Genomic DNA, 26,495 nt, shown 5'->3' with positions numbered 1-26,495 from the left:
CTCCTATTTCAACGGAATTTATTTTTATAAAATAATTGAAATATTATAAATTATTTGTGAAATAATTATCTATTACTAAGCAATTTTGTACTTATTGCCTTTTAACTTATATGATATTAATGTATATGTTTATAAATCATGAGTATTTGCCTAATTAATTACGCGCTACTGTCTGTACGTTTTGCAAATTTATTATTTAGTTGGAATCATATATTTTCTTTTCTCTTGGTTTGTTCTTTTCTCTTACGTTTTTATTAATAAATGCTCCACTATGTAAATATTAATTACACTATTTAAAAATTAAAATTTTACTTTTTAACATATTCATGTTATTTAAGTACGAGGTTAAGGTGTAATTGTCCTTTCATCCCTTACAATATTTTTCATCTGTACAATTAAAAATTTTTTTATCGTGTTTAGTATCAATAATTTCTTTTACATAGAACACTGTATGTTTTGTCTCGTTTTATTTAGCTTAGATTTTGTTCCAGGCATGTATATAAATAATTAACCAAGAAATCATACATAAAATTTGAACCAATGGAAGATAGTTGAAAAATAATAGACAAAATATAGTGTATAAAAAAAGAGTGTAAATGAAAAAAAAATCGTAAGGGATAAAAAGACAATTACATACTAACTTCATACTTTAATCATTTTAATATGTTAAAAAATAGAATTTTAATTTTTAAATAATGAAATCCTAGAGCCATGACTAATAAATTAAATTCTTGCAGCCATATAATATAAATCCAAGGAAAACAAAATTTATAATTCAAACTAAAGAATAACTGCCAAACGTTTGGGATAAAAATTCATTGTCTTTTCATCCCTTACGATCTTTTTCATCTGCCCAATTTAATTATTTTTTTAATTGAGTTTACTTTATTATTAATAATGTTTTATATATCGAGTACTGTATGTTTTGTCTGAACTTTTATTTAGCTTAATTTTTGTTTTAAATTTTGGTATGTGGTTTCTATGTTTTAAATTGAATGGGTGTAATTTTGGATCACTTTAATCCTTCTAAGGATTTTAATTAGAAAAAAAAATATTATTGTAATGCTAAGCCATTTCTTACCTGCTTCCTCTGGGTAGAGATTTGCTAATAAAATTAGCTGAAATCAGTCATAAATAATTGAATAACCAAAAGGCGCACGAAACTGTTTTTCCAGGAACTTCCGCATTTTAACTCCACTTGAGGTGACGGAGTTAATTTTTTTTTTTTTTAATATTTAATTTTTTCTTAATAATTTTTTTTTAATAAATAAAACGGGATAAATTTTGTCAATAATATTATATTCAATAAAATTCAATTATCATTTTCTGGTGATGTCAATTGAAAGTTGAACAGACGCGGTGTCGTGAGACAGGATCGGATCCGTTCGCTGCTCTCGACGCTGGTCGCCGTGTGCCCTCCGCTGACGACACTCGGCCGCCGGTTGGAAATTTCACGTATTTCACACGAGCACCGTTGTTTAGGTGAAATTCGTAGGTTTGGTGTGTTTGATTGCGCGGGGCCGGACCGGTTCCGCCCCAATCTGCGCATACATCAAAATCTCCCGACTAGGGTAGCCGAGACGACTAATTTTCCCCATTTAAAACAAAAAAAATGTTCTTTTTTTAAACCAATCTCTACTTTGGCCGGATAAAAAGGTTTTCGCTTTTCGCCTGATTATTAGCCGTTTTTCTTAGATTATTTTATCGCGTTGGTGGGGAGCGCGTCGTGCACGAAGGCTGTGGCGAGTTGGCATTGAGCTTGACTGGAGTCGCGTTCGGCAGTGGTACTTAATACCTTTTTCAGTTTAATACTTTTTTTATTTCATATATGTAACTGACAAATCCACGAAAGAGACCGAGGTGAGTTTTTTAACATTGTATTATTTACTCAGACAAAAAATTAAAGCTCAACGGCTCGAATTTGCTGTCCTGTTTTAAAAATCGTTAAACACCTGTGCCGTCCGGATTGGACTCCGTGTATACCTGCTTATCTTATTATGTACGTTGTACGTACTCCTTGAAGCCTGATGACAGCATATGTCAATATTTTTTTCATACCGCGTTTATAATCACCAAAATAAAATCTTTATGATTTTATTCTCTTTGACCATGACCTAACTGAATTAAAGCAAAATCGTTACTCAAAAAATTGTCGCCAACAATTAAACCACTCGAATAATTTATATTTTCCTCTTGTATTTCGCTTATTTCACACTGTGAGTCACTAGAAAAACAATATTTTTGCTTAGTTACAATTTATGCAAAATTATAATACACACAAATAATTTTCTAAAGCGAAATAAATTAAAAAATAATGTGAATCTCAGGGCCGACCGGGAAGTCAAACACTTTTTCATGATTGGGATTTTAAAGCTGAAGAGACAGATAGGCCGATGGAATTCTTACGTGAGACTGGATTGATAAACTTAATTTTATTTTTGTGTAAATAATTTTATATATGTCCAAATATAATATGATTTAGGCATCTTTAACCCTAGTGGTTGTATGCCTGTTTAAAAAAAAAAGTTTTAGAACTTTGATACAAATTTAATTGCTGCAGTAACTTTTTTTATTTCACTCCAATCTTCATGAATTCGTCCAATCTATGTAGTTTTCTCAGTAAATAGGTTTTTATTTTATTATATTTTTTAGGTGGTGTGATTTGACTTTCAACGGTTGGTCTGTGTATTCTTTTTTTTTCCAATTGTGTATTGTAAAATATAAGCTTGTAAAATATGAAGTCAATCAAAGAATTGTAATTAAATAGAAACTACATGCATGATTAAACATTGAAGTTCAACGGAAGCATCGTCGGGGCAAAACTGTATAAGTCAAAAAGCACAACTTTTCATGATTGCTATTTTAAAGTTTAAACCTTTGATACATATCCAATTTTTGTAGAAACTTTTTTTAATTGTGTTCACATTTCATCAAAATCTATATAGTTGTCCTAATAAAAAGGTTTTTAATTTATTTTATCATATTTTATCCTTCTTCAAAAGATAGTTCCTACTCACAGTAAGTTGTTTTCCAATGTCAGGATTTCGAGCTTTTAGCTCATCATTAGGTTGTAGAATCCTTCAACCTGATGATGAGCTCAAAGCTAGAAATCCGGATCATTGGAAAACAACAGAGTGAGTAGGAACTATCTTTTTTAGAAGGACTGAACATCGCACTCACTCCACCATTCATCATTTCTATATTATTATTGGCTTGGTCTGATTTGGCTGTTCAATGGTCATTTTATTTTTCAATTGTGTATTTATAAGTTTGTAAAATGTAAAAGGCGTAGAAGACATGTAATTAATTGGATATAACATGGATGATTAAACATTTTAAAAAAAACTTAAAAACACTGAAGTTCGGGTGATGTATTTTCGGGCAAAAGTGGATAAGTCAAAACAGTTTAAGTTTATACTTGCGGTACAAATTCAATTTTTGTAGTAGCTTTTTTTGTGCTTACATTTCATCAAAATTGTAGTAGTTGGCATAGAAGGTTTTTGAATTTGTTATTTTTATATTATGTATTTTTATATTTATGTTTTTCAATTGTGTATTGTATAAGTTTGTAAAATATTGAGTCAGTCAGAGACATGTAGTTAAGTGGAAATAACAAGTATGATTAACCATTGAAAATCCCATCAAGTTCAGTTGACGAACCCTTGAGGCAGAGCTGGAGATCAAAAACATAACTTTTTGTGATTGCAATTTTAAAGTTTTAGACTTTTGGTACAAATTTACTTTTTGTTGTATCAAAATCAATGTAGTTGGCCTAGTAGTTTTTTTTAAATCTTGATTTTTTTATTGGTCTGATTTGGCTTTCTTCAATAGTCGGTCAGGGTATTTTTTCAATTGTGTATTGTATAAGTTTGTAAAGCATCAGAGGCATTAATTAAATGGATATAACATGATAAAACATTGCAAAACCCATGAAGTTCTGTTGCACCCTCAAAAATTTTTGCAGGTTTGCGATTTTAAAGTGTAGGCCTTGGTACAAATTTAGTTGTTCTAGTAAATGGGTTTATGAGTTATTCAAGTTTTCAAATAGAATTATCGAGATGTCTAAACAAGCACATTATGTTTAAAAGGAAATGATTTCCTCCTTGACTTAAACCATAAACACAGTATGTCAGACTTTTCTTACTGAAATATGTATTTATCTAAAATTGGCCAAAATTCAGCTTACCGAGTTTTGCCTCAGTGGTGCAGAGTTGTTAATTGGGTTATATTTCTTCTGATCGTTTAGAACCAAAAGCAAGAATGTATTCAGAAAAAAGATAAAAGAATTCGAACCAAAGTAGCTAATGGATGTTAGGAAAATATCATAATTAATACAGTATGTACCTACCTACACGTACCCTTTGATTTATATTTTGATATATCTATAAGCACATTAACATAAAATGTTACTACAAATTTGAATTTGTATCAGTCTAAACTTTAAAATCACAATCCTAAAAAACAAATTTTTTTACGTAGCCAGAAAGAATGTTTAGTCAGATTTTGTCATCAAAGTGAAAACTACTTCAATTATAGAACTTGTCTCAATTTCCATGAATATTTTTGACATTTCTGATGTGACGAGGTGTATATGTCGACACTGGATAATTGCTCATGTTTATTTCTAATCTGAAGCAATCTGAAGCATGATCACCTTCCACCCTTAGCAGGGCAGACTGTTAGGTCGAGAAGGAAAACATTTACATTTACTATTAAATGCAATGTGCCTTTTTAGTCATCTCAAAAAGTTGTGTCAGCGTTTTGATAATTTTATTATATTTCTGTTTCGTAAATTGTTTGTAATAATGATTATTTGTGAAGTGTTTTTAAACTACATGCACACTGTTTTTGTAAAGAAATAAAACTTCTTATCTTAGCCATATATTATCTCAATATTCAACGATATACACACATAGTAAAATAAGTCCCTCAAAAATTACCAAAATAATAATAAAAACCTACATTATTTTATTTTAATAAAACTAACATAGTTTGAATGTACAATATTCTGTTTAAAGAAGTTTTCCTAGTGGGGTGTCGGTGACCACAATTGCTAAGGCATTGACAGGCACTCAACATCGGTAAGGTAAAGGCCCAGTGATCGAATCCAGCAGCTCTGCATTTGAACCTGACACACAATTTTTTTCCTCCCAAAAACTCCAGCACCTCGAGGGTTCTCACAACCTCGTAGTGGAAATTCCCTCATTAAAAAAAAAGTTTTCATGACAGTTAGCCATCCAAATATTATTTATTTTACATTGAATATGGTAGTGATTAAAGTATCTAGTTATTCCCCCCCTACTGTTTACCACTTTCATACTTGTGAACAAACCAAATATTAGTTTTTATCTTTATAATCATTCCAGATTGAAAAACAACCATTTACCATACAACAACTAAACTTTGTTGAATTCAAAATTCAAGAGAAACTATTTTGGTGAATTGAAGAACTAATTGATCGGCAGCTCATTACTTTTGATCGCTACTTTATATACTTATATAAGCTTGAAAAAAAGCTTGTTAAAATGTGGGATTTCTCCGTGTTGTCTGTGGAGTGATGAACCTGAAATTTGGTTGTTACCAATCATTTTGTGCGTTTCGGCTTTTTGCCAACTTCAGTGTTGGGAGCACATCTCATAGACCAACCCAGTGAGGATAGGCAGATCATTAATGACCAAATTTCAAAAGACTTTTTTATTTCAATGTTATTATATTTTGTTAACATTAAGTAAGCATCTAGAAATACCGAAGGGCACTTTAAAAAAACAGGTAGTAAAACTCAATTTATTTGTTCATATCTCAGAAAATAATACGTTTGCTTTTATTGCTTATGTGAACATCCAGAAATCGATGAACAATAGTTGCTGAAAGAAAATCATTTATATAATTGTGGAAAATTAGTTGGTAGTAGTAAGTTGAAAAATAGAATAAAACAAAATACTGTGAAAATGTGTGTGCGTTTTTACTTTAAGTTTTGTTATATGCGTATATTTCATATATTGGTTTTGTTGGTTTTTTTAATTGAAATCTTAATTATGGGGATTTGAAAGATAACATGTTTTGGGCGCTACTCATAACTTGTTGTTTACACCTCACCCAGTTTGATAAAACTTAAATAGCAAATGAAATATCGCAGGTTCAATAAACCTGTCATGTCTTTATTACAGTACGTTGATCACTTAGTGCAACATTAAAGACTTCTTACAAACCAAAACATGTCTACGTCTCAGGGTGGATTCATGATTACCAATTTTGAGTTTAAATCAAAGATCAATAGTTCTGTTTCAATTATGTTTCTCGGGAAGCAATTTTTGTACTTATAATTATCATCATATTCAAAGTTGTGAAAATGTATAAAATGTAATTTTTTCATGTTAGGACTAAATTTCATTTTATTTTAAAAGAATGTTAAACTATACACTTAGTTTTTTGTTTGTTTTTAAAAAAAAATATATTAATTCAACATCTCAACATATTGTCTTTGCTTTTATTCACAATTGAACGCACATAAAAATAGGTAAAAATTTGAAGAAGAAAAAATTGTTCTCTGTCTACGTTCTTATAGGAATTTAATATATTTAAACGTATATAACAACATTAAAATCAAAAAGTTTAATATTTCATGAATCTGTGGTCATATTTCAGAATATTTATCACAAAGAAAATTAAACCTTTTGCTCTTTATTGAATCTCTTGCTTGAATTAGACAAATGACAAATAACTGTTAATTATTGTACTCGCTTCGGGTTGCCATCCCTAACCATCCCCAAACTGTTAATTAACAAAAGTAAATAGAACCTATTGTGTGAAAAAGACAAAGACACTGCCATATAAAAATAAATGTTTACATTGTGTAAATGTGATTATACAATAGCGTTTTCCCCTCTTGGTGAAAGCCCTTTTCAACTGCAGCTGTGTTTTCATAAAAGTAATTGTGTAGAAATACTAGCTTTTCTGTTATTTATGAAAAATGCTGGTCTTCTTTTACAAAAATTTATACTGCTAAGCAACATTGTTTATATCTACATTGTAAGTATGTGAAACAAAACTGTCACAGATTCATCTTTTATTTTCTTTATTGAAAGGAGTTACAGTTAAAAACCGTTCTTAATAAAAGAATGAAACTCCCTTTACTTTACTTTTGTGTATAATAATAAATACGTTAAAAACTATATTTTAATTATTTATTTGAATTTTGTTGTTGAACAATGCAGTGAAAACAATTTGTTAATATAATTTTAGATGCCTGCAAGTGGCCCTGTATATCAGCCGACGACCGTGAGTTACGAGCAGCAAAATGAATGGTCACGGCCTGGAAGTTATTTGTCACAGACCGTACCGACAAGACTCAGGAGTCCACGTTGCATACTTTGGTTCCTCCTGGCGCTTGCGCTCTTCTCTTTAGGTGCAGGGCTTATAATAGTCATTGAAGGGAACGTCGCCTTTTCTGACAATTTACAGAACCAAATGGAAGACGCAAATGGTTTTGTCAAAGAGAGGGAGAACTCGAGCAGCAGATTGGGTCTCTCCATAGTCGGCTCGGTGATGATTTTAATTGGAGTCATTCTCCTTGTTATATATACAAGGATGATGATGAGAAGAAAAGAGTGTCCATGTTATCCGTCTAAAGAAGAAAGGATGGCAATGCACCTTGACCAAGGAGGAAACGGGCAGGTGGGTTGTGTTTTGTTTTTTTGACATTGTATGACAATATTGACAAGCTGTGCTTAGTTTATCAGTTTTTCTTCCTTTATCTTATTATTTTATACAATATTAAATTTGTTATAAAAAAATATTGATCTATTTGCAGTTATCTATAGCAATATTTGACAATAATTATAATAAAAACAACATATTTTAACTTTGAAATAAATTCTTATGATACATTAAGGATATTCCAATGGGACGAATTAAGCACAGTTTCGTAAAGTAAACCAAACTATTAATGATTAAAAGAAATATTCAGTTACTAGTCAATCTCCATTTCATAAATATTAATGGTATAATCAAGACTGTTAGGTATGCTTAGGAAATGTTTCGCTAAAATTTTAATGTAATAATTTACTCAAATTTAAATCATGGTTCTGAATGATTTGAGAAATTTTTGTATTAAGATAATTTTACAGGTAAATTATTAATTTAAAAAAATATATGTATAAAAAGTCACTATTTCACAATGAATTATCAAAAAATGTTGCACAGCATCACGCAATTTATTTATTAATTAAGCTGGTCGTTTATAATTTTACTCCTGTGATTTTTTTTAACCCTAGATTTGCTTTTTTCATGTATGCACAGTTTTAGAAATAAATTTACCTTTAATTATCTATATTTTTCCACTTTTTGTCAGTTCAATTATTTTGTTTTTCCTTTTTTTATTATTATTTTTAATTTTATTTTATTATTTTATTTTTTTATTTTTTTTTTTTTTCGTGCGTGATGTTTGTGCTGCGTTTAGATTCATACAATGAACCCATCAACGGATTTGTTGGTCGCGGCTCAGTATGGACCAGTGTCGGAGATCGCATACCAACCACCATCTGGAATTGAGCACGAGGAGACGAGCAAGTTAATGGCAACGACCGAAAACAAAGAGGGGTCAGTAATTGTTCTTTACTATTATTATACTCATCACACTTTCTATAAACTTATTAATGATTCATACTGGCACATCTCCAATGAAACTGTTCCTTTTATAGCATATTTATAGCAAACCTTTTAAGGACTCGATTTTACATTTTGATCTTTTTATGTCAATTTTATAAATAGATTTCCTTTTTTAAACTAAATCTTGACCTTGTTGAATACAAATAAAATAACTAAGTACCTTTAATTCATATTAAAAACATATAACTTTGAATTATTTGAAGTGGTTTAATATCGCCAGTAATAATTTTGAATTTGAAATTACTAAGGCTTGTTGCACATCTTAACTTTCGATCTTATTTATTTTATTTTATTTATTTATTTATTTTTTTTTTTAAATAACATAACTTTAACTGTTTTACTTTGCAAGCAAAAATCAAAGTTAACACATTTTTAAAAAAATATTTTAATAGCTTGTTTTCTTGAGTGATTCTAAAAAAGGCATGCATGTGTTATGTATGAATTCAGGAACGAGGAAAACGAAAGAATGCTTGAATCAGATCCAAGGATCGTACTAAGGCCTTTGAGTCACAACGAAGAAGTTTAGAAGGTAAGATATACATTATTCACTGAATAATTATTGCAAGGTTAATACTTTGCTACAATTAAAACACGTTTTAAAAATAAAAATATTTTAAAAAAACGCACACACTTAAAAATTTCAATTTAAAACAAATAGTTTCTAGTTTTGCATTAGATTCAATTTTAAATGATAAATTCACATTGATTTCATTTCAGGTATAAAGAGATCAAAGAGGAAGACAGAAGATTAGCGCCATTGGCTAATGCTGAAGAACTGGAAGTCTCATTCAATTCAGAATCAGATGACATTTGTTCTTTAGGCATGAGTATAACTTCATTAACCTCATCTCAATCGACATCATATTAGAATAATTTTCTTAGAATTTATACATTCTGCTTACCCTCAGAAATATTGCCAAGGTTTAAAACCCGATGTTCGTGATGATGTTCCTAATACCCATTTGAGAATCAAATGATGTAAATAAGGAAATGTTTTTTTTTATTGTAACACTTTTTTTTATTGTTAGTGTATGCACATATCAGCACGGCAAACATTCCGTTTTAATGATGTTTCAGCACATGTGCGTTTTTTGTTGTTTTTTTTTTATATAAGCACCAAAAATGAACATCTTTCAAATTTCAAAAAAAGAGCACAATGTTTATTTTTATGGAATTTATTATTAACAATAAGTATATAAAATATGCTTGAACTGATTGTATAGATGTTAGGTTAATTTTAAGCTATAATAGCACACAAAAATATAAAGCTTTCTAGCTCTTTAATTGATTAAAAATATGTTTATTTATAATTTATTATAGGTTCTAAAATGATTATTTCTGTACATAACTCAACATATTTTGTTATTTTTTTAAATTATTTTTATTTTCAATAAGAAAAAAGGTTGTTAAATATTTTTGTTGTGAGAGTGAGTTATCAGGTTGTGGAAACTTTACCAGATTTGTTTATTTTTTATCAAAAAATAATAATATACATTATCTCAGATTAATTTATTTTTCGACTTAGTTTACACTAGCTTGTATTTAATTATTAAATATTAATTTAGGAAATAAGATTTTAAAAAATACTAGGAAGAATATCAATTAAAGTTTTCTCTAAAAATAAAATAAACAGGGGAAATTTACTAAATTCAAATCTCAGCGTCCAATTCTTCCATTGTAAATTTAGCAAGTACGGCTTTGAAAAACTCACAAGTTAGTTGAGATTTAAACATAAATGACAGTACTTCCTTGACTTTTTGCATAGCATGAGACGTACTTCAAAAGGAAATAATAAAAATATTTTAAATAATGGAAAGATTGATTTAAAATAACTTTATGTTGTGTCATGGTTAAAAAAATGTTATCAAACAAATAAGTTGATTTCGACATAAACAAATCTGCTCAAAATGGTTTTAACAACAACAAAAATTTGTAAACTTTGTACAAAAGTATTTTTTATGGTTATTACTAAACTAACCAAGAGGTGTTATTATGAAGAAATGGTTTAGTCCATGAAAGAATAAGTGAGAATTGTAAATAATAAAATAAGTTAAAATAAGACTAAATATTTTTTTAATATTCATTGCTTTAGTATATTTGGATTTTTTTTTTTTTCAAAAAAATTTTAATGAATCATTATTAGACTGCTTATTTTATTATTAAATATTGATATATGACTTGATTCCACTAATGTATTAATACAATTGCAAATTTGTTTTAAACGTTTTTGGTAGGAGCCTTTAACACCATTCTCCAAGTTTAATATAAGAATGTTAAAACAATTTGTGAAGAAAGGAAGAATAATGTTATGGCTGTGATGGAAGATAATGTTAGCAAGACATTTCAGTTCCAGTATCAAAACCATGACATTTATTTAGTCTGTGTGTTTTGTGTTGAAAACAAACAAAAAAAATTAAAAAATACTTACATTATTTTGTTTTTAACCCCCTTGACACTCAGCACTATTTCTTCCTATCATTTTCAAACATGGTACAGAATACTTCACTATTAAGTTTAATTATTTATCTGAATCAGTACGTATCAATTAAAAAGAATTCAGAAGTCTGAGAAAATACTCAATTTTTTTTCCTGGGGAAGTTGTGAGAACTATAAGATGATGAACATATTGCTTGATTGTCATGTATGTGGTGGATAAAATATGAAAAGTCGAAATGAGTCTGACAGACAAATCCAGGAAAATAGGCAGACCCAGGATGATTGGATCAAACTATAAACAATCGTATGATCGGGGTCGACGGTGGTTAGGGTGTCTGACTCATATTTCCGATACTAGAGGTTCTGGGTTCAAATCCTGGCATAGCTCATGGCTTTTTAATTGAATGTGTGAAAAAAGTATTGTAAAGTGGTTTGGCCTCTCATCCGCGACACCTAATAGGTAGGTAGTATGACAAGATTTTCTTTATTTTTTATTCATAAGTTCTGTACTGGATTATTGGACACATACTATCTTTTTAGAGTATTTTGGATAAGTTTGTATAATACCGCCAAAAGATAAAATTTACCTGAGTGCTTTCTCCGTTTGCGATATCAAACTTGAGGTGACTGAGGTGATCATGGATATTTTTGCTACAGTTTGTCTTATATCATCAATGAAGGGGTTTACAGTGAATAACTGAGAATTTAGGTAATATGAAACAGAGGCTAAGTATGATTAAATGAAGATATCTATCCAAAGAAAAATTATTTTGCGACAACATTGTCAAATTAAAAGTTTGATTGGGAAATGGGCAAAATAGAAAACAGTATTAACTTAAACTGGTAACTTCAGCCCTTTTTGCCTAAACTACGGCTGTGGTTTGAACATTATTTCTACGAGTGTTTCTTAAAAGTTTATGAAAAAAAGTACAATTTCCTTCCAACAGTTTTTCATAATGAGAACTAGTTACACAGTATCCTAAAATATAACTAAATTACATTTTCACTGTAAGAAAATGTGTTTTTAAATATAAATTGAGCAGAATTTTAGCAGAACACCATAAAGATTGGTAAACTGTTCTTTCTTTTAGTTGATAAGAAATTTCCTACTCCCTTTTGGTGCAATTCAATAAATTGCAAAGATGTTTTCCATCTTTGATGATTAAGCTCTCCAGGCATAAAAGATCTATCAGTATTTACGCCTTTTCTTAGACATGTATTTTTAAACATGCATCTACCTAACCTAATATTGAACATGATTAATTGAAGCAATGCTTGAAAATTATTTATTAACAGTTTTGTTTATTTTCCCAGCCTTTTTTGTAAAGCTCTTGAGCGCTAAAATTCAGCACAAAAAATGAAAACTAAATTGTACCTAAAAATAGGGTTGCAAATCTATTAAGTAACATTTTGACAAATACATAGTATCAAAAGGTGTATGTATCTAATTATGTACCTTGACTGCCCCTGATCCCCCCCCTCCAGTCTTTCTATTTTTATTTGCTATGGTCTAAATTGATTTTTTTCAGTGGTTGGTCTATTATTGGTTGGTACATTGCGTATTCTATATATTTGTAAAATATGTACGAGGGGGTCAGAGACAATAATGCAATAACCTGCATGATCAAACATTGAAAAACCCATGAAGTTAAGTTGATCATTGTTGAAATAATCTTGAATTTCAATCAACAAAACAATATGGTATCTATACTCTGTTGTACCCAATAATTTGAAACATTTTTCTTCTATTGTGGGAACGAAAATATTGGGTTGTCCGGAAAATAATGCAGGATTTTGGTATTAAACAAAAAAAAAGAAACTAGTTACTTTAAAGCAATGTTCTTTAATCAAAATAATTTCCCATACTCTCAATACATTTCTCCCAACGTGTTGGTAACTTATTAATTCCGTCTGAGTAGAATTCAGAATTTTTAGAATTGATAAAGTCAATAAATGCATTTTCCAGTTCCGTTTGATTTTTGAATATTATGTGTTCTAAGTAGTGGTCCAGGTGTCTAAAAAAATGGTAGTCAGTAGGCGAGAGGTCCGGAGAGTAGGGTGGGTGAGGCAAAGTTTCATAGCCAAGCTCCAATAATTTTTGTGACGTTACACGTGACACATGTGGTCGAGCGTTGTCATGCAACAAAATGGGCCCTTTCCGATTGACCAAAGAGGGCTTCATTACTGCCAATTTCTGATGCATGGTATTAATTTGGTTACAGTATGATTCAGCATTGATGGTTTCGCCAGGATTTAAGAAGCTGTAGTGTATTAAACCAAATGAAGCCCACCATACCGTAACCATTACCTTTTTTTGATGAGTTGGGGGCTTTGGAAAATGTATTGGAGCTTCTCCTTTGTCGAGCCACTGTCCAGAACGTCTAGTGTTATCGTAGAGAATCCACTTTTCGTCACATGTAACAATTCTGGCCAGAAATGGGTCATTTTTGTTTCGACAAAGAAGTGATGCACAAACATCAAAGCGCTGATTTTTTTGGCGATCGTTTAATGAGTGTGGAACCCAATTTTCGAGTTTTTTCACTTTTCCAATCGCCTTGAGGTGGTCAGCGACGGTCGTTTTACTGACTTTGAGTTGCTCTGCACCCACCACTGATCGCAGAACATCATCATTAAGAGAGGAAGGCCTTCCACGACCTTCTTCATCTTCAAGGCTGAAATCTCCCTCCCGAAATTTTTTAAACCACCTTTGCACAGTGCACTCATTAACACAACCCTCGCCCCAGACTTGGTTAATGTTTCTAGCCGTTTGGGCTCCGCTTCGGCCGAGTTTAAACTCGTAAAAGAAAATCGTACGAAATTCTCGCTTTGACATTATAAGGATGACTGAATTATTTCCAAGTAGCGGAATGCTACAGAGGTAAACAAACAATATCATTTGGAAGAGGATTAATAAGTGTTGACATTCATACAAATGAGTAATCCTGTAAACGTAAACAGAATATTTTATATAGATTTTTTTTAATGAAAACTTAAAATCCTGCATTATTTTCCGGACAACCCAATAATAAAAAGTAACTGATAGAAATAGATGAAAGGAAAACACCATCACAAGTACAGTATATATGACAAATACCATTCTCATATCTCTGATAGATGAGCAATATGAAGAAAAATCCTTATTTGCTCAGAATGCAGAACAGGGTGATGAAAAAATGTGTGGGGATTAGCAACCGTTAATCGATAATTATTCGGAAATCGTGAGATGTGGTCTGGTGTGATGTAGGTTTCAGAAAAACATTTTCTTTATCGTGCCAACGTTTCGATCTTTATTGAGATCATCGTCAGGGCTCAAAGTGTTGTCTTCTGTGTAATTGTGCCATTCTTGCAGGTCGTGTTGAGAGTACATCACACCAGACCGCATCTCACGATTTCTGAATAATTAGTGATGAAAAAAAAGTGAATCTTTTCAACGTACAAACTTTCAGACAACTTGACCTCATAAATCAGAAATGAGCTGGTAATCAACAAGATAACTAACTGCCAACATTTATGCTAATCATTATATTCATTAGTTTCGTGGTCCGCATGACCGATTAATATCTTACAATTAATTAAGGTTTTTAGTTGAGATAAAAAAGTCAGTATCACGAGTGGGATTCGAACCCACGATCTTCAGCTAGATACGCCGCTGCTCTACCACTTGAGCTATCGTGACCTCGATCCACTTGAACACTAACTTCTCATCTCAACCACACTTTTTGAATTTTCCCTCCTTTTTGCCATTTTTCAATTATTATGGCTAATTATTATAGTAAATTGAATGGTTACCACTTCATAGCTATGAAGACAAAATGGGCCCAGCATATTAAAAGAAAGGAAAAATTTGTCGCCAATACCACAAAATATAAAAATAAATAAAGCCTAGTGAAAAAAAGACAATTTAAATTCAAATGTAATTTAATTTTCTAAAATAATTATTCAAATTGTGAGCCATTTGACCATCTCTAATCATCCTGGTTGCTTGTCCTCATTTATTTAACCACTTAGACTGAATGGGCCAAATGCTGAACACACCTAGCTGCACTAGTAGTGGCAGATCAAGACGATGAGATGTCTAGAGTAAATTCAAACTTAATCATGTATTTTTAGTTTATATTATGTTTTTGTTAATGCAAAATTAATTAATTATTTAACAAAATGATAATATTTTGTTAAAATTAAAATACCTTTGGAAAATGTAAGACAACTAAATACGCCTTTTTCTTACTTCCATTAAAAGTTACAGGTAAAGCTACCAACAAAGGCAAAAACCTATGATAATAGACCAACAATTAATAAAGAGAGGTAATTTAAAACAAATAATAATTAAAAAACAGAACTTATTGTAATATAAATCAGTAATAATTTAATTTATCTGACTCATACATACATTTTGTACTTACGAAATAAAATCTTTACATATTTTTATACATTTATATATATATAACTTTTTCACATTTCAATTCCGCGTATTATTTTTACACAAAAAATTATTTAAATAGTTACAAGCAAACGACGCTCAAAGCGCAATAAATAATATTACAATATATTCCTATCCAGTAAAATTATTTACAACGTTGTAAATTAAACCTAGAATTTAAATTAGTCAATGCAATTAAAGGTAGAACATGAAGCAGTGGAATTAATTTCTACTACTTTTCGTCTTTGGATATTTTAAAAATTTTCTGATCAAAAGCGAAAATCCTAGTAAGCGCTGGGGTTTTCTCTTCTCCACCAAGGTATTCCGCATTCTTCCCTAAAAACATAAAATAATTTCAGTGTTACCTAAAAAATAAAATTAAATTAATACAATGTTACTATTTATGCAGGAGACAATTGTTTTGTGACAATGGCAGCAGAGGCCCATGATCAATTTCAATCCTACCTTTAGAGGAAAAGTTAAACTTTTGTCGTTGTATGATGGCTATAATTGTTATAGTTACACATCTCAGATCTGATAATTTATTCAAGTGGTTTATTCTTCTTGGTACCCAAAGGTATTCAACATTGCGTTTTCTCAAATATTAAAGAGTATTTTTAAGGCACTCTCCCACTAGCACTTGAGCTTATTCAATATGATTTTATTATCTTTATTGTTGCCTAACAGTCTGAAAGTATCTATTTTTCAAATTAGAAGAATTATTCTTTCATAACCACTTATTTTTTCCATACTGTATGTCAAATTTGAGCTTTTCGTTCATTGTAGTTAGTATAATTTTGATTAGAATTATTTTATGTGATTCTTCTAAGTGTGGTTTTAATTCCCTATTTCAAAGAATCTGGTTCATTTGCCATCCTTTAAATATATGCCCAAGGTGGTAGTCCTAGTTCTAGTGTTAGTGCACAGCTTAGGTTGGATGAGTATTCATTGTCTCACAGTAATCATTGGGTTTTTTGCAGTTGAAATTTGGGAAATGTACCATACTAGGGCTCCATTTCAAAGTTCTTACCCAAGGTTTACTTCAAACCCTCTGGCTTGTGGGGATTATCGTTTTAGGTTTTTGTATCATTTTTCTTTAATTATTTTCTTCCTCAAATGTTAGGTTTTATATTTTAAATTTTCATTTGTATGTAGAGCCAAAGTTTTGCCATTACATGTAAAATTTCCTGTATTAGTTTCAAAGTTATCCCCATTTGGACGGAAACATTTTGAAGACAAACTATTTGAGAAACATATAAAAGTTGTATCCAAAGGTTGAATATCAAATTTGTTGTTTGCTAAGAAAAAAGTATATATTTTAGCCTACTTTGCACTGACGTGAATTATGCCAATTCAACCCAAGTACCAGTGAATGAACAGACTCTTAGGACAAAACTAAATGAACCCCTATGTAAAACTAAGAAATCATTACAAAAATAATAAAAATAATTGAGACGGCTACAAAAATTGTTGGCAAAATAAACAAAGACATTTCTCGGTCCACACAGATCACAAGCCTCTCATCTTCGCATTTATCAACACCGTAAATGATGCCTCACCAATCCGCACATGTTACTGAGCTACACCGCACAGTGCAGTGCACGATGGGCACACATCAGCAGATAATCCAGTAGCAGACGCCCTTTCCCGTTTGGACTAGCTGGAAACCACTACCAGATGGGAGGACCTCAAGCAAGCCAAAGAAGGCGGAAGCCCTCTGGAGAATCGTTCATGTTGGAGAAGGTCAAGTTCCTGGGTTCACTTATGACAATCCTATGTGAAATAACTTCAGCAAGCCCACGATCCTACCTTACCCCAGCCTTCAGGAGAACAGCTTTTGAATGTGTCCACATCCCGAGTCATCCCAGAATTAGGAGCAGCTGAAAGATGGTTACACAACGCTACTTCTGGCCTGGCATAAACTCAAACATTGGCTGATGGGCAAAATCTGTGCTCTCTACCAAAAAGCAGTCTCCCAACACACGATCTCACTTTAGGGATCATTCCCACATGCCTCATGGTTCGAATATATCTGCATCGATATAGTCGGACCTCTTCCGCCCCCTAAGGGAATGTAATATTGCCTCACAATGGTAGAGCCGATGGCCAGAGTCAATACCAATTCTAGACACCCAAGCAGAGACCACCGCTAGAACTATGCCAGAGCTTTTGTGATCATTGGGTCTCAAGTTTCTGAACACCTCATCTCTTCCAACAGCTCTCAGCACTACTCGGGGTAGAACGCACACCATAGACCGTACCACCTGCAGGCAAACGGACAAGGTCGAACAGTTCCACCGAATCCTAAAAGCTGTGCTCATGGCAAGAGGAGCACAAAGGAACTGGATGAAGCACCTACAGATCGTCTACTTGGCCTGCGCTCAACTCTCAACGTTACTGTTTTGTTTCTCAGCGTAGAATATGAACAATTAAGAGACAAACATAAGCTGGATAACGATATCTATAGCAATCTTAATGATGATAACATCTCTAATCTGTTCAATTTTCTAAAGGATTCCAGCATAATTTCAAAAATATAACTTAATATTATCTATATTCTAAGTAAAACTTTCTACAACAATAAATTTTAATTCTGTGAAATTTAATTAACCAATGGTACGCGCATGGGGGCTTTGGGATTAACGGGCAGGATGCTTGGCCATTGAGGGTGGAAGTGCTTCGGAGGGCCTTACAAGGGCAAAATTGAAGCCTTTGACCTGTGAGGGATGTGGAGATGCTGGCACAATGTATATCCCTTGGAAGGTCTAGTAAGTAAAAAAGGAAAAAATGTCTGATCTGTTCCGTGGTTTCCACCTGTCTCGGGTTTACCATTAGGTGTGTACTGTGTACCGTTGGTACCAATATCAAGGCAGAATAGGACCCAAGGGTTTGAATGCCTTTATTTACTTAAATTTTAAAAAATGGCACCAATGTGACATCATCAATACATAAATAAATCAGAACCGGACATATAAAACGTATTGGCAGTTTTGTTTATTTAATCCATATCTTTCTCAAGTATATTAGCATAAAATCAAAATCTTGCCAGTAAAGGCTGAAAGAAGATAAATTAAGCTTTTTAACAGTTGTAATAACGTTGAATTTGGATAAACTCCAGGGGAGATATGAATATTAAAGTAAAACGTGGGACATCGGCGTTAAAAAGAAAATTGCTACTAGCGAATCAAGCCCAAAAATGTATATTTTTCTTGTTTTTTCTTTTTCTTTTGGCCGGCTAACTACTAGGGTCATTGCCGGCACCTCACGGTATATAAGCTTCTCGCATTTTTCTTTGTTTCATTTCAACTTTATCTCTATCTCATTCACTACATATCTTCTTTTAATTTTGTTTCCTACCGACCAAACAGAGGAGTGTCTTGTTGCTCGTTCCTACCATCCCACATGTGGTTTGTTAAAAGTACTTCAATATTTACAGACTCACTAACAATACCCACTCATACTAAGAAAATGATTACCTAATCTACAGTTGGCATGGCTCAGAGTGGTCCTGCCCCTACAACTACATAAAAAGTCGATAGGATAGTCATAATCCTACCGACTTCCTTCCATTCGCGCTAATAAATACATTCATACCATATGTACAGAATTTCATTCGTCCATTAGACTAATTTCCTTTTGACGGGCTTGTGGAGTACTCGATATTCCTCGACATCCACGTCCATTTACACAAAACATTCACGCTAATAAATACATTCATATTGGAGAGGTCGCAGCATCTCGGTAGTATTACTACAACCTTGATAGCGGTGACCTGTCCCTCACATCACACTACAAATATATAATTACCCAAACTAATTTGGCGGGCCTGCGAGCTACCCGATATTCAGTCACAGCCACACCCAGACATCACCCACGCTAATAAATACATTCACACTGCAAAATGGAGATATACCATTTATTTGCTATAAAAATTCATATTTAAAGACTTTAAACGTTGCTTAAAACGAATTAACTAAAGAAAAAATTAAATCGTACTTTAATGATAGTGTCTTAGTTTTTGAGAATTTTTGTGTAATGAATCCTACATTTTATTTTCTTAACCCTGATAAAAAAAAATTTTGATTTCTGCATTCTAATCAACCTATTGTAAAATAATTTTAATCAATGAAAAAAAGCTTTAAATTTGAGTACTGGGACCGGAATTATTGATTTTGTAATTTTTTAGAGCATAATGCAATAAAAGATGCAAGTGTTTCTCTCCAAAAAAAGAACTCCCTATAAACGACTCGTACCTCCGTATCGAACAAAAAGGGGAACGATTATGAAAAATCAATAACGAGGGTTTAATTGATAGGCGGCGGAGATGAAAGCGATCCCCGAATGGCAACTAAATTGGCTTCCTTGTAAATTAAATGCAAAGTGGGCTACGCTTTTCGATCCGCGGTTATGAAACTCGCTATCACATCCAATTTTATTTTCGTTCGTTAATAAACATCTTGTTCTAGATACAATTTTTCATCTTTTGCCTTATTGACGTCCGTTCGGCGATCATTCATAAAACGCCCACCTATTCAAAAATCGTTAACTGGTCTAACTGATAAAATACATGCCCTTGTAAACGTCCAAATTCTAGAAAACATAATTAGATTTTTAATAAAACCTGAATCCTTATTATTCTGTTTTGTTAATACTATTTGTGAATAGACCATTGACTGTATGAAGCACACCTGTACATAACGAGACGCCACTGGAAAAAATGACAAAGAAGTCATAAAAATTCAATGAAGAAGTGCACTGGGAGGTTCCCCTGGTATTAAATCGTAATTTATTATTTTTCTGTTCAAAAGTCTGTATAATGGGAACATAATCCCTCAAGTTGCTTTAATGGTCCATTTTGTCCAAGAATTGGGTCTTTAAAAGTCAACACAACCCTAAATATTTAGAAAACTTAGCCGGCTTATAAAAAATCATCATAATTTGTATTTGTCCCAAGCCAAAAATCGCTTCAAAAAAATTTAAAAAAAAGAGTTCATTTTGTCATAAACAAACTGGCTCTAAACCTATTTAAAAGCAATGATGTTTTAAGACTACGCCTCTCTCCCTGCTATAACCCTGACGTTACCCAATCTGATTAGGTCTTTTACTTATAACAGTAATTGGGACTTGAAAATTTAACGCAATCCTCAATTTGTAAGATACTTAGCAGGCCCAAATTAATTAATCTTCATAATTTGTATGTGGCCCAAGCGAAAATTTGCTTTAAAAAAATTAAAACTGACAAGGGAAACAACATAAACAAAATAGTTGTAAAGTTATAAAGTTGTAGATGTAGATGTAGATAAGGTTTCAGGGTGTATTATACTTCGCCCTTTGAGAGCTATTGTATACCCCGTTCTCTCCTAAAAGCACATCGGTGAGTCCTATTTCATCAAGAAATTTGATTAGTAGGCTCGGCTTCAATGGTTGAAGCTCTTCTATGGTCACATTATACATCCCAAAACATTTCCTCCTGTGGGCTAGTGTAGCTCCGCAGTTTGTTAGTAGATTAGTTGTTGGTGTCTCTTCTGCCTCCTTGCAGAATCTGCATGTGCCATCTGGGATTGTTCCAATTTTCTTTAAGTGTCCATTTAATTTGCAGTGTCCTATTAGGAATCCTATTAATATTCGCAGTTTGTTCTTGCTTCCCTTGACACATTCTGTAATTGCTTTTCTACCAAAATTGGTTAGAAGATTCTTGGATTGTTTATGTCCAATGAGTGAATTCCAAAGTTCCCTCATTTTCTTTTTGTCCTTCTGTCTGAAATACTCGTTAATAGTGTGGTTCCTATGCCACAGAAGTGTTCAGGTCCTATCAGCGGTGTAGCAGCCCCTTTCCTTGCAAGGGTGTCCACTTTCTCGTTGCCTTCTACTCCTGTCCTGGGACCCAGCAGAGACTGACTTTATTCTGCGTACCTATATATTTAGTTTGGTTTTGCAGTTCAGCGCCATCCTTGAACTAATGATATTTGAGCTTAGTGCTTTGATGGCTGCTTGGCTATCTGACATGATAGCTATATTCTTGTTTTTGTACCCTTTACTTAGGTTAGTTGGGTATATTTTTCGATTGCATGAATCTCATTTTGGAAGATACTGGTGTATTTTCCCTTGGGTTCTGAATATTTGGTTCCATGTCCAAATACTCCTGCCCTTCTTTTTTTGGTACCCAGGTTTATTCGGAAGTTTTGGTCAAATTCAAACATCCTGTTCATGTCGTCTCTTGGAGCCATGAGTATCGGATGGTCTTTCCATAGTTTATTTCTATCTCTCCATTTCAGTTTTATTCCTGTTGGAAAGCAGTATGTTACAAGACTACGCCTCTTCCTACTTATAACCCTGATGTTACACAATCTGACTATGGTCTTTTACTTATGACAAACTATTGGGACGACTTCAAAAGTCAGTACAAGCCTCATTATTTAGAATACTTATCCAGCCTAAATTAATTAAAGCCTCATAATTTGTCTGCGTACCAAGCCAAAATTCGCTTTTAGAAAATCCTCCGACTTCGCAGCATGAACAAACAAATAATTTATAGATTAAAAATTCAATCAACTGTACGTAGTAAAAAATTCAATCTGACCATAATCTTTCACTTATAAACATTTGGGGGCTTTTAAAATCAGCGCAAGCTTCAATATTAAAAAAAAACTAGCTGGCTGGCCTAGATTTAATAATAGTTATTTTTTAAAAAAATGCAATCAACCGTACGCAGTTAACTTAAGGATAACAACAATCAAATCTGGAAAAGCTCTGTTTGTTAGTGTACTTGTTTCAACTATAAATGTAAGTTTTGTAAAAGCTAATATCTTTCTGACACCAGCAATAATGTTACAAGATACGCCTCTCCATGCTTATAACCCTGCCGTTACACAATCTGACTATGGCCTTTCGCTTATGACAGCAAGTGGGGCTTTTAAAGTCAGCGCTGGCCTCAATATTTAAAAAAACGTAGCAGGCTAGCGTAGATTTAATCCTAATTATTCTTAAAACAATTCAATCAATCGTACGCAGTTAACTTAAGGGTTACAAAAATCAAATCTGGAAAAGCTCAATTTGTAAGTGTATCACGTTTCAATTGTAAATGTTGATGTAAATTTCGATGATTGCCTAGATCCGGAAAAGAAAGCCAAGAAATATAAAAAGTTAACAACCGGAAAAGAAGATTAAAAAATACGTAAATGTAACTTTATTGTAAAAGTAAATCTCGTTCGGACACAAGCAAAAGTGTAACAAGATTACGCCTCTTCCTGCTTATAACCCTGACGTTAACCAATCTGACTTTAAAGATTAAACTAAGGCCTATTGGAAAAGCCCATTTTATTCTGGAAAAGGAAACTTCGTTAGTTTCGCCATCAAATTCTATCTCTAGCTAGAAAATGGGAAAATCTATTCGAAAACGGAAGTTTATTTTTTTTAAATCTAATTTATTTTTGTCTTAGAGTTTCTTGATAAGTTATGAACATTACAACTTTTTTTATGAGAAAGGATTTTGTTGCTAACGGGACAGTTTTCCGTTCAGTTTCTCCAAAACTTCTGAGCTCTTTTAGTACTTATAAATTCGTTATGTTTATTAATTTCGTTATCATTGATTTATAAGTATAATTAGCCAAGTTGTTAAAGAACTGGTGATAATTTTATGCAACTTGAATTGTGAAATTCTTGTTTACTCTTGTGTTTATATTAATTTATCCCGTCCTATAGCTTTCTAATGATTGTAAAACAGGAAATGAAGTTTTATCTGTTTTTTAAAAGTTTCACTCAAGTCCATTTTATCATAATTTGCATACATACATTCAGAATATAATTGATTAGTTTCGAACGCATAATTTCTTCATTCCATTATAGATTTCTACATATATACCATGATATAAATGGTATATGAATCCAGGCTGTTTTGTTATTTTTTTATTTGAAGCTTTTCAACTGGGGTAAAGATGAATCAAAGCGCCGAGAGATCAGGGGCGATTTGTTGAATATTTAATGCCTCGTCCTAGATCCTCGATTAAGATAACTAATTAAAATTGTGTCGTGTTGAAAAATGAAATAAACAGGAGATTAATTAGCGATATAAAATTTTGTGTGTGTGTGTGTGTGTGTGTGTGTGTGTGTGTGTGTGAGAGAGAGAGGGGAGAGAGAGAGAGAGAGAGAGAGAGAGAGAGAGAGAGAGAGAGAGAAAGGATTGGGTCTAATTAATAAGTTATATCTATATAAGAAAATCAAATGGAATAAATAACTAAAAACATAGGAAAGAAACTAGATTTATCTTAATAAACAAGTTAGAATCTATCACACATAGGTATATTGCTTTCCCATATACTCGGTTGTCCTTAAAATGACAATGAGGATCTTTAACGTCCGCACCTAGCCTATTCGGCCTTATCGGACGTTTTGATTCTCAAGATGAGAGCTGACGCACCTCCGCATACTACAGAAGTGTGTTACTGCCGCAGCATTGGTGTAGAGGCAGCTCAGCCCCGAGGGGCCAAGACAACCTCGCTCCCCGCTTGCCCATGCCGAGTGGTCGGGTCCACATTAAGCATCGAACCGTATGCCGCGCGCAAAGTGCTACCTAAGCCGAAATACATCAGCCTGGTCTCCCGCGCACTCCCTAGATAGAGAAGGCCACTCTATCTCCCAGAGTATCGGGGCTTCCCAAGCGTAGAAACTACCGTATCCACTCCGGGCGCGGTTTCGTTTAAAATGGAATTGCTAACCACATCCTAGAGGAGACTGCCTACGGTAAAAGCCTCCAATCGAGATTAGCTTACATCTGCGTGCAAAGCATACTCGAATAGGAGCAACCGATTCACTAACCATTCCCATCCGCCACTACTCAAGCATTAGAGGGGCTCTGTCAGCGTAATCATAGCGTCCTCAACGCTTATACGCTTCTGTCCGATGCGCCGTATCCCGTGAGGCCGGGTGCATAACGATGGTCATACGCAAGTTTCGTGCGAAGGTCACAGATAGAAGACAACCTCTTCTCTATGTTCCCGCCAGGGGCGTCAGCACGAACCACTATGAGTCCATTCCCAGTGTAACATGGGCTGAACCTTGGAACATTTCTGTTACCCCGTAGTACAGATGGTTATGCACCCTCCCCTGTCTATGCAGTCTACCCAAGTCCGACACGAGTACAGCTTGTGCTTTAGAGAGGTTGCCACGCCCTCAGGGCTACACCATTATTTTGCGCTCGGACATCCCCCTTGTAGCCAAGGGTTGGGAGGGGTCACAGGATAGAATGAAGGAACCCGAATTGAGAAAAGGGCCGTGGAGGTGAGCGTTTCGGGGTCTCGAGCCCCAAACCACACTATCCCACCCGTCGTCGCCGTAGTTCCACATATAGTGGGCTACGGCTCCCAGGGTGGGTGACACATAGGTACAGAGGGAGGAGAGAGAGTGAGAGTGTGAAATAGAGAGACAGACAGAGACAGAACAACAGGACAGACAGTATGACGCATGTTGTATACAAAAATATAATTCCACAACGGAACCTATATTTCGCTGTGAAAGAAAGTAGAAGAGTATAGTCACCAGAGAGAAAACAATTTTACAAAGAATTTAAGCCTCCAATAGCCATCTGGAATAACCAGGCAGAACGTAGTACCATAAGGGAAAGCTAAAATTAGAGAACACATCAAATGCCTACAAAAAATAAAACTGTAATTGTTTATCAAGGCAGCAACAGAACACTACGCAAAACACCAAATTCGATATCTCGCGATATTTTTGTAAAATCAAAAGATCTCAGTTAGACAATAACGATTGGTTGGATTTAAGTTGACAGACTGCGTAGAAATCAAGACAACAAGTCAAAATACGTAAAAAGCTCAAGTAAGAATTGTGCTAAAGTAAAATAAAATATCAGGAAAAGTCGTCAACATTAAGAATGCCACAAGTTAAATATTGCCTCAAGGCAAAATTATCCCATTAAAAGGTAATGCGGTTGTACAATAAATAGCCAGGAGGCGGACTTGTTAATTTTAACATACATTTCATGTGGCTCCTCGTAAATCCGAGACCTCCGCGAGTTCTCTTAACTCTGAATATTTTAAACTCGATCCCCCTCTTTCCGTGACGATGCTCCTGGTCAGTACACTCACGGTCTGCTCACGCCCCCTCTTGGCACCGTTCCTTGTTAGTATTCAGAATCTGAATTCTTATCTTTGTCGTGGTAAACCTTCTTTCCAGTTCCCATGGTCTTCAAACACGTAACCAGGATCAAAAACTTTTTAAAACAACCTCGCCCGGATCCTTATTATCTCCTCCGTCTGCAATCTCGTCGAAAAATGTCTTATTGAAACAGTTACCCCAATCTCGACATAGAGCCTAACTTATTTATAGTCCGTTTTGTAAATTCTTTAACGTTGAACTGACGATGGGAAAAATTGCTTTACCGTCTCGCGAATGACGATGAATTAATAAACTGTAGTTAATATTGAAAAAAATGCATTTACTTTTTATTAAATATGTATTGATTTACATTTCATACATGATTGAAAGCAGACGATCAGTCTCAGATTGCCATATCAAATAACTCTACAATTTATACTGTTGATTTTTTTAAATTAGGCGTTGACTTATTCAATAAATTCAACTGTATAAAGGCCGGGAGTGGTCCGATGTCAAAAATATTTATTGTTTTCGATATTATCCTGATCTTGTTTTGATACTTTTGACCCACAGACAATATAACAGAGAAGGATATAGATGTACAGATATATATAAAAGGAAATTTTGAATAGATTTATTAAACTTTTTTTTAAATTTTGATTCGAAATGCTCTCCATCCTCCGCAATGTATTTTCGACGCGATGCCGTCGCATTAAACCCATAAAACCCGTGCATAAGATGTATATCAGCGTATTTTTCATTAGAAAAAGTAGCGATAATGTTAGCAAGATATCACATAAATAAATGAAAACGTTTTGAATCTTAAAACTCTTTTATTTCGGAGAATAATATACAATAA

The 26,495-nt window shown here is 33.2% G+C and overlaps 2 protein-coding genes across 3 annotated transcripts in view; one reads left to right on the top strand and one right to left on the bottom strand.

Moving 5' to 3' along the window:
- Positions 1 to 1,729: 1,729 nt before the first annotated feature.
- LOC106666237 lies at positions 1,730 to 11,120 on the top strand. 2 transcript variants are annotated; one of them, XM_014393293.2, is made up of 5 exons: positions 1,730 to 1,860; positions 7,243 to 7,674; positions 8,504 to 8,598; positions 9,115 to 9,196; positions 9,385 to 11,120. In XM_014393293.2, exons 2-4 carry the CDS (start codon positions 7,243 to 7,245, stop codon positions 9,191 to 9,193), a joined length of 606 nt encoding a protein of 201 aa, XP_014248779.1. In that variant the 5' UTR covers positions 1,730 to 1,860; the 3' UTR covers positions 9,194 to 9,196; positions 9,385 to 11,120. The 2 variants fall into 2 exon arrangements, with proteins under 2 accessions (XP_014248779.1, XP_014248778.1); XM_014393292.2 differs by having other exon boundaries at positions 1,735 to 1,860; positions 8,459 to 8,598.
- A 4,425-nt stretch (positions 11,121 to 15,545) lies between these two features.
- Positions 15,546 to 26,495, bottom strand: part of LOC106666253 — a 44,660-nt gene continuing 33,710 nt past the window's right edge. Inside the window, exon 7 of the mRNA XM_014393322.2 lies at positions 15,546 to 15,859. Coding sequence (XP_014248808.1) covers positions 15,808 to 15,859 — 52 coding nt within the window. The 3' untranslated portion in view covers positions 15,546 to 15,807. The remainder of the gene's footprint in view (positions 15,860 to 26,495) is intronic.

Source organism: Cimex lectularius, unplaced genomic scaffold (assembly GCF_000648675.2).
Source record: "Cimex lectularius strain Harlan isolate CLEC.00 unplaced genomic scaffold, Clec_2.1 scaffold328, whole genome shotgun sequence".
Lineage (NCBI taxonomy): Eukaryota > Metazoa > Arthropoda > Insecta > Hemiptera > Cimicidae > Cimex > Cimex lectularius.
Note: the sequence above shows the minus strand (reverse complement) of the source record. Positions and strands in the feature narration are given on the sequence as shown.

Bases quoted from the DNA above. Each gene is read 5' to 3' on its own strand.
- LOC106666237 (XM_014393292.2), top strand. From the start codon at position 7,243: ATGCCTGCAAGTGGCCCTGTATATCAGCCGACGACCGTGAGTTACGAG. The intron at 7,675-8,458 runs GTGGGTTGTGTT...TGCTGCGTTTAG, and splicing joins ACCAAGGAGGAAACGGGCAG to ATTCATACAATGAACCCATC. The intron at 8,599-9,114 runs GTCAGTAATTGT...GTATGAATTCAG, and splicing joins ACGACCGAAAACAAAGAGGG to GAACGAGGAAAACGAAAGAA.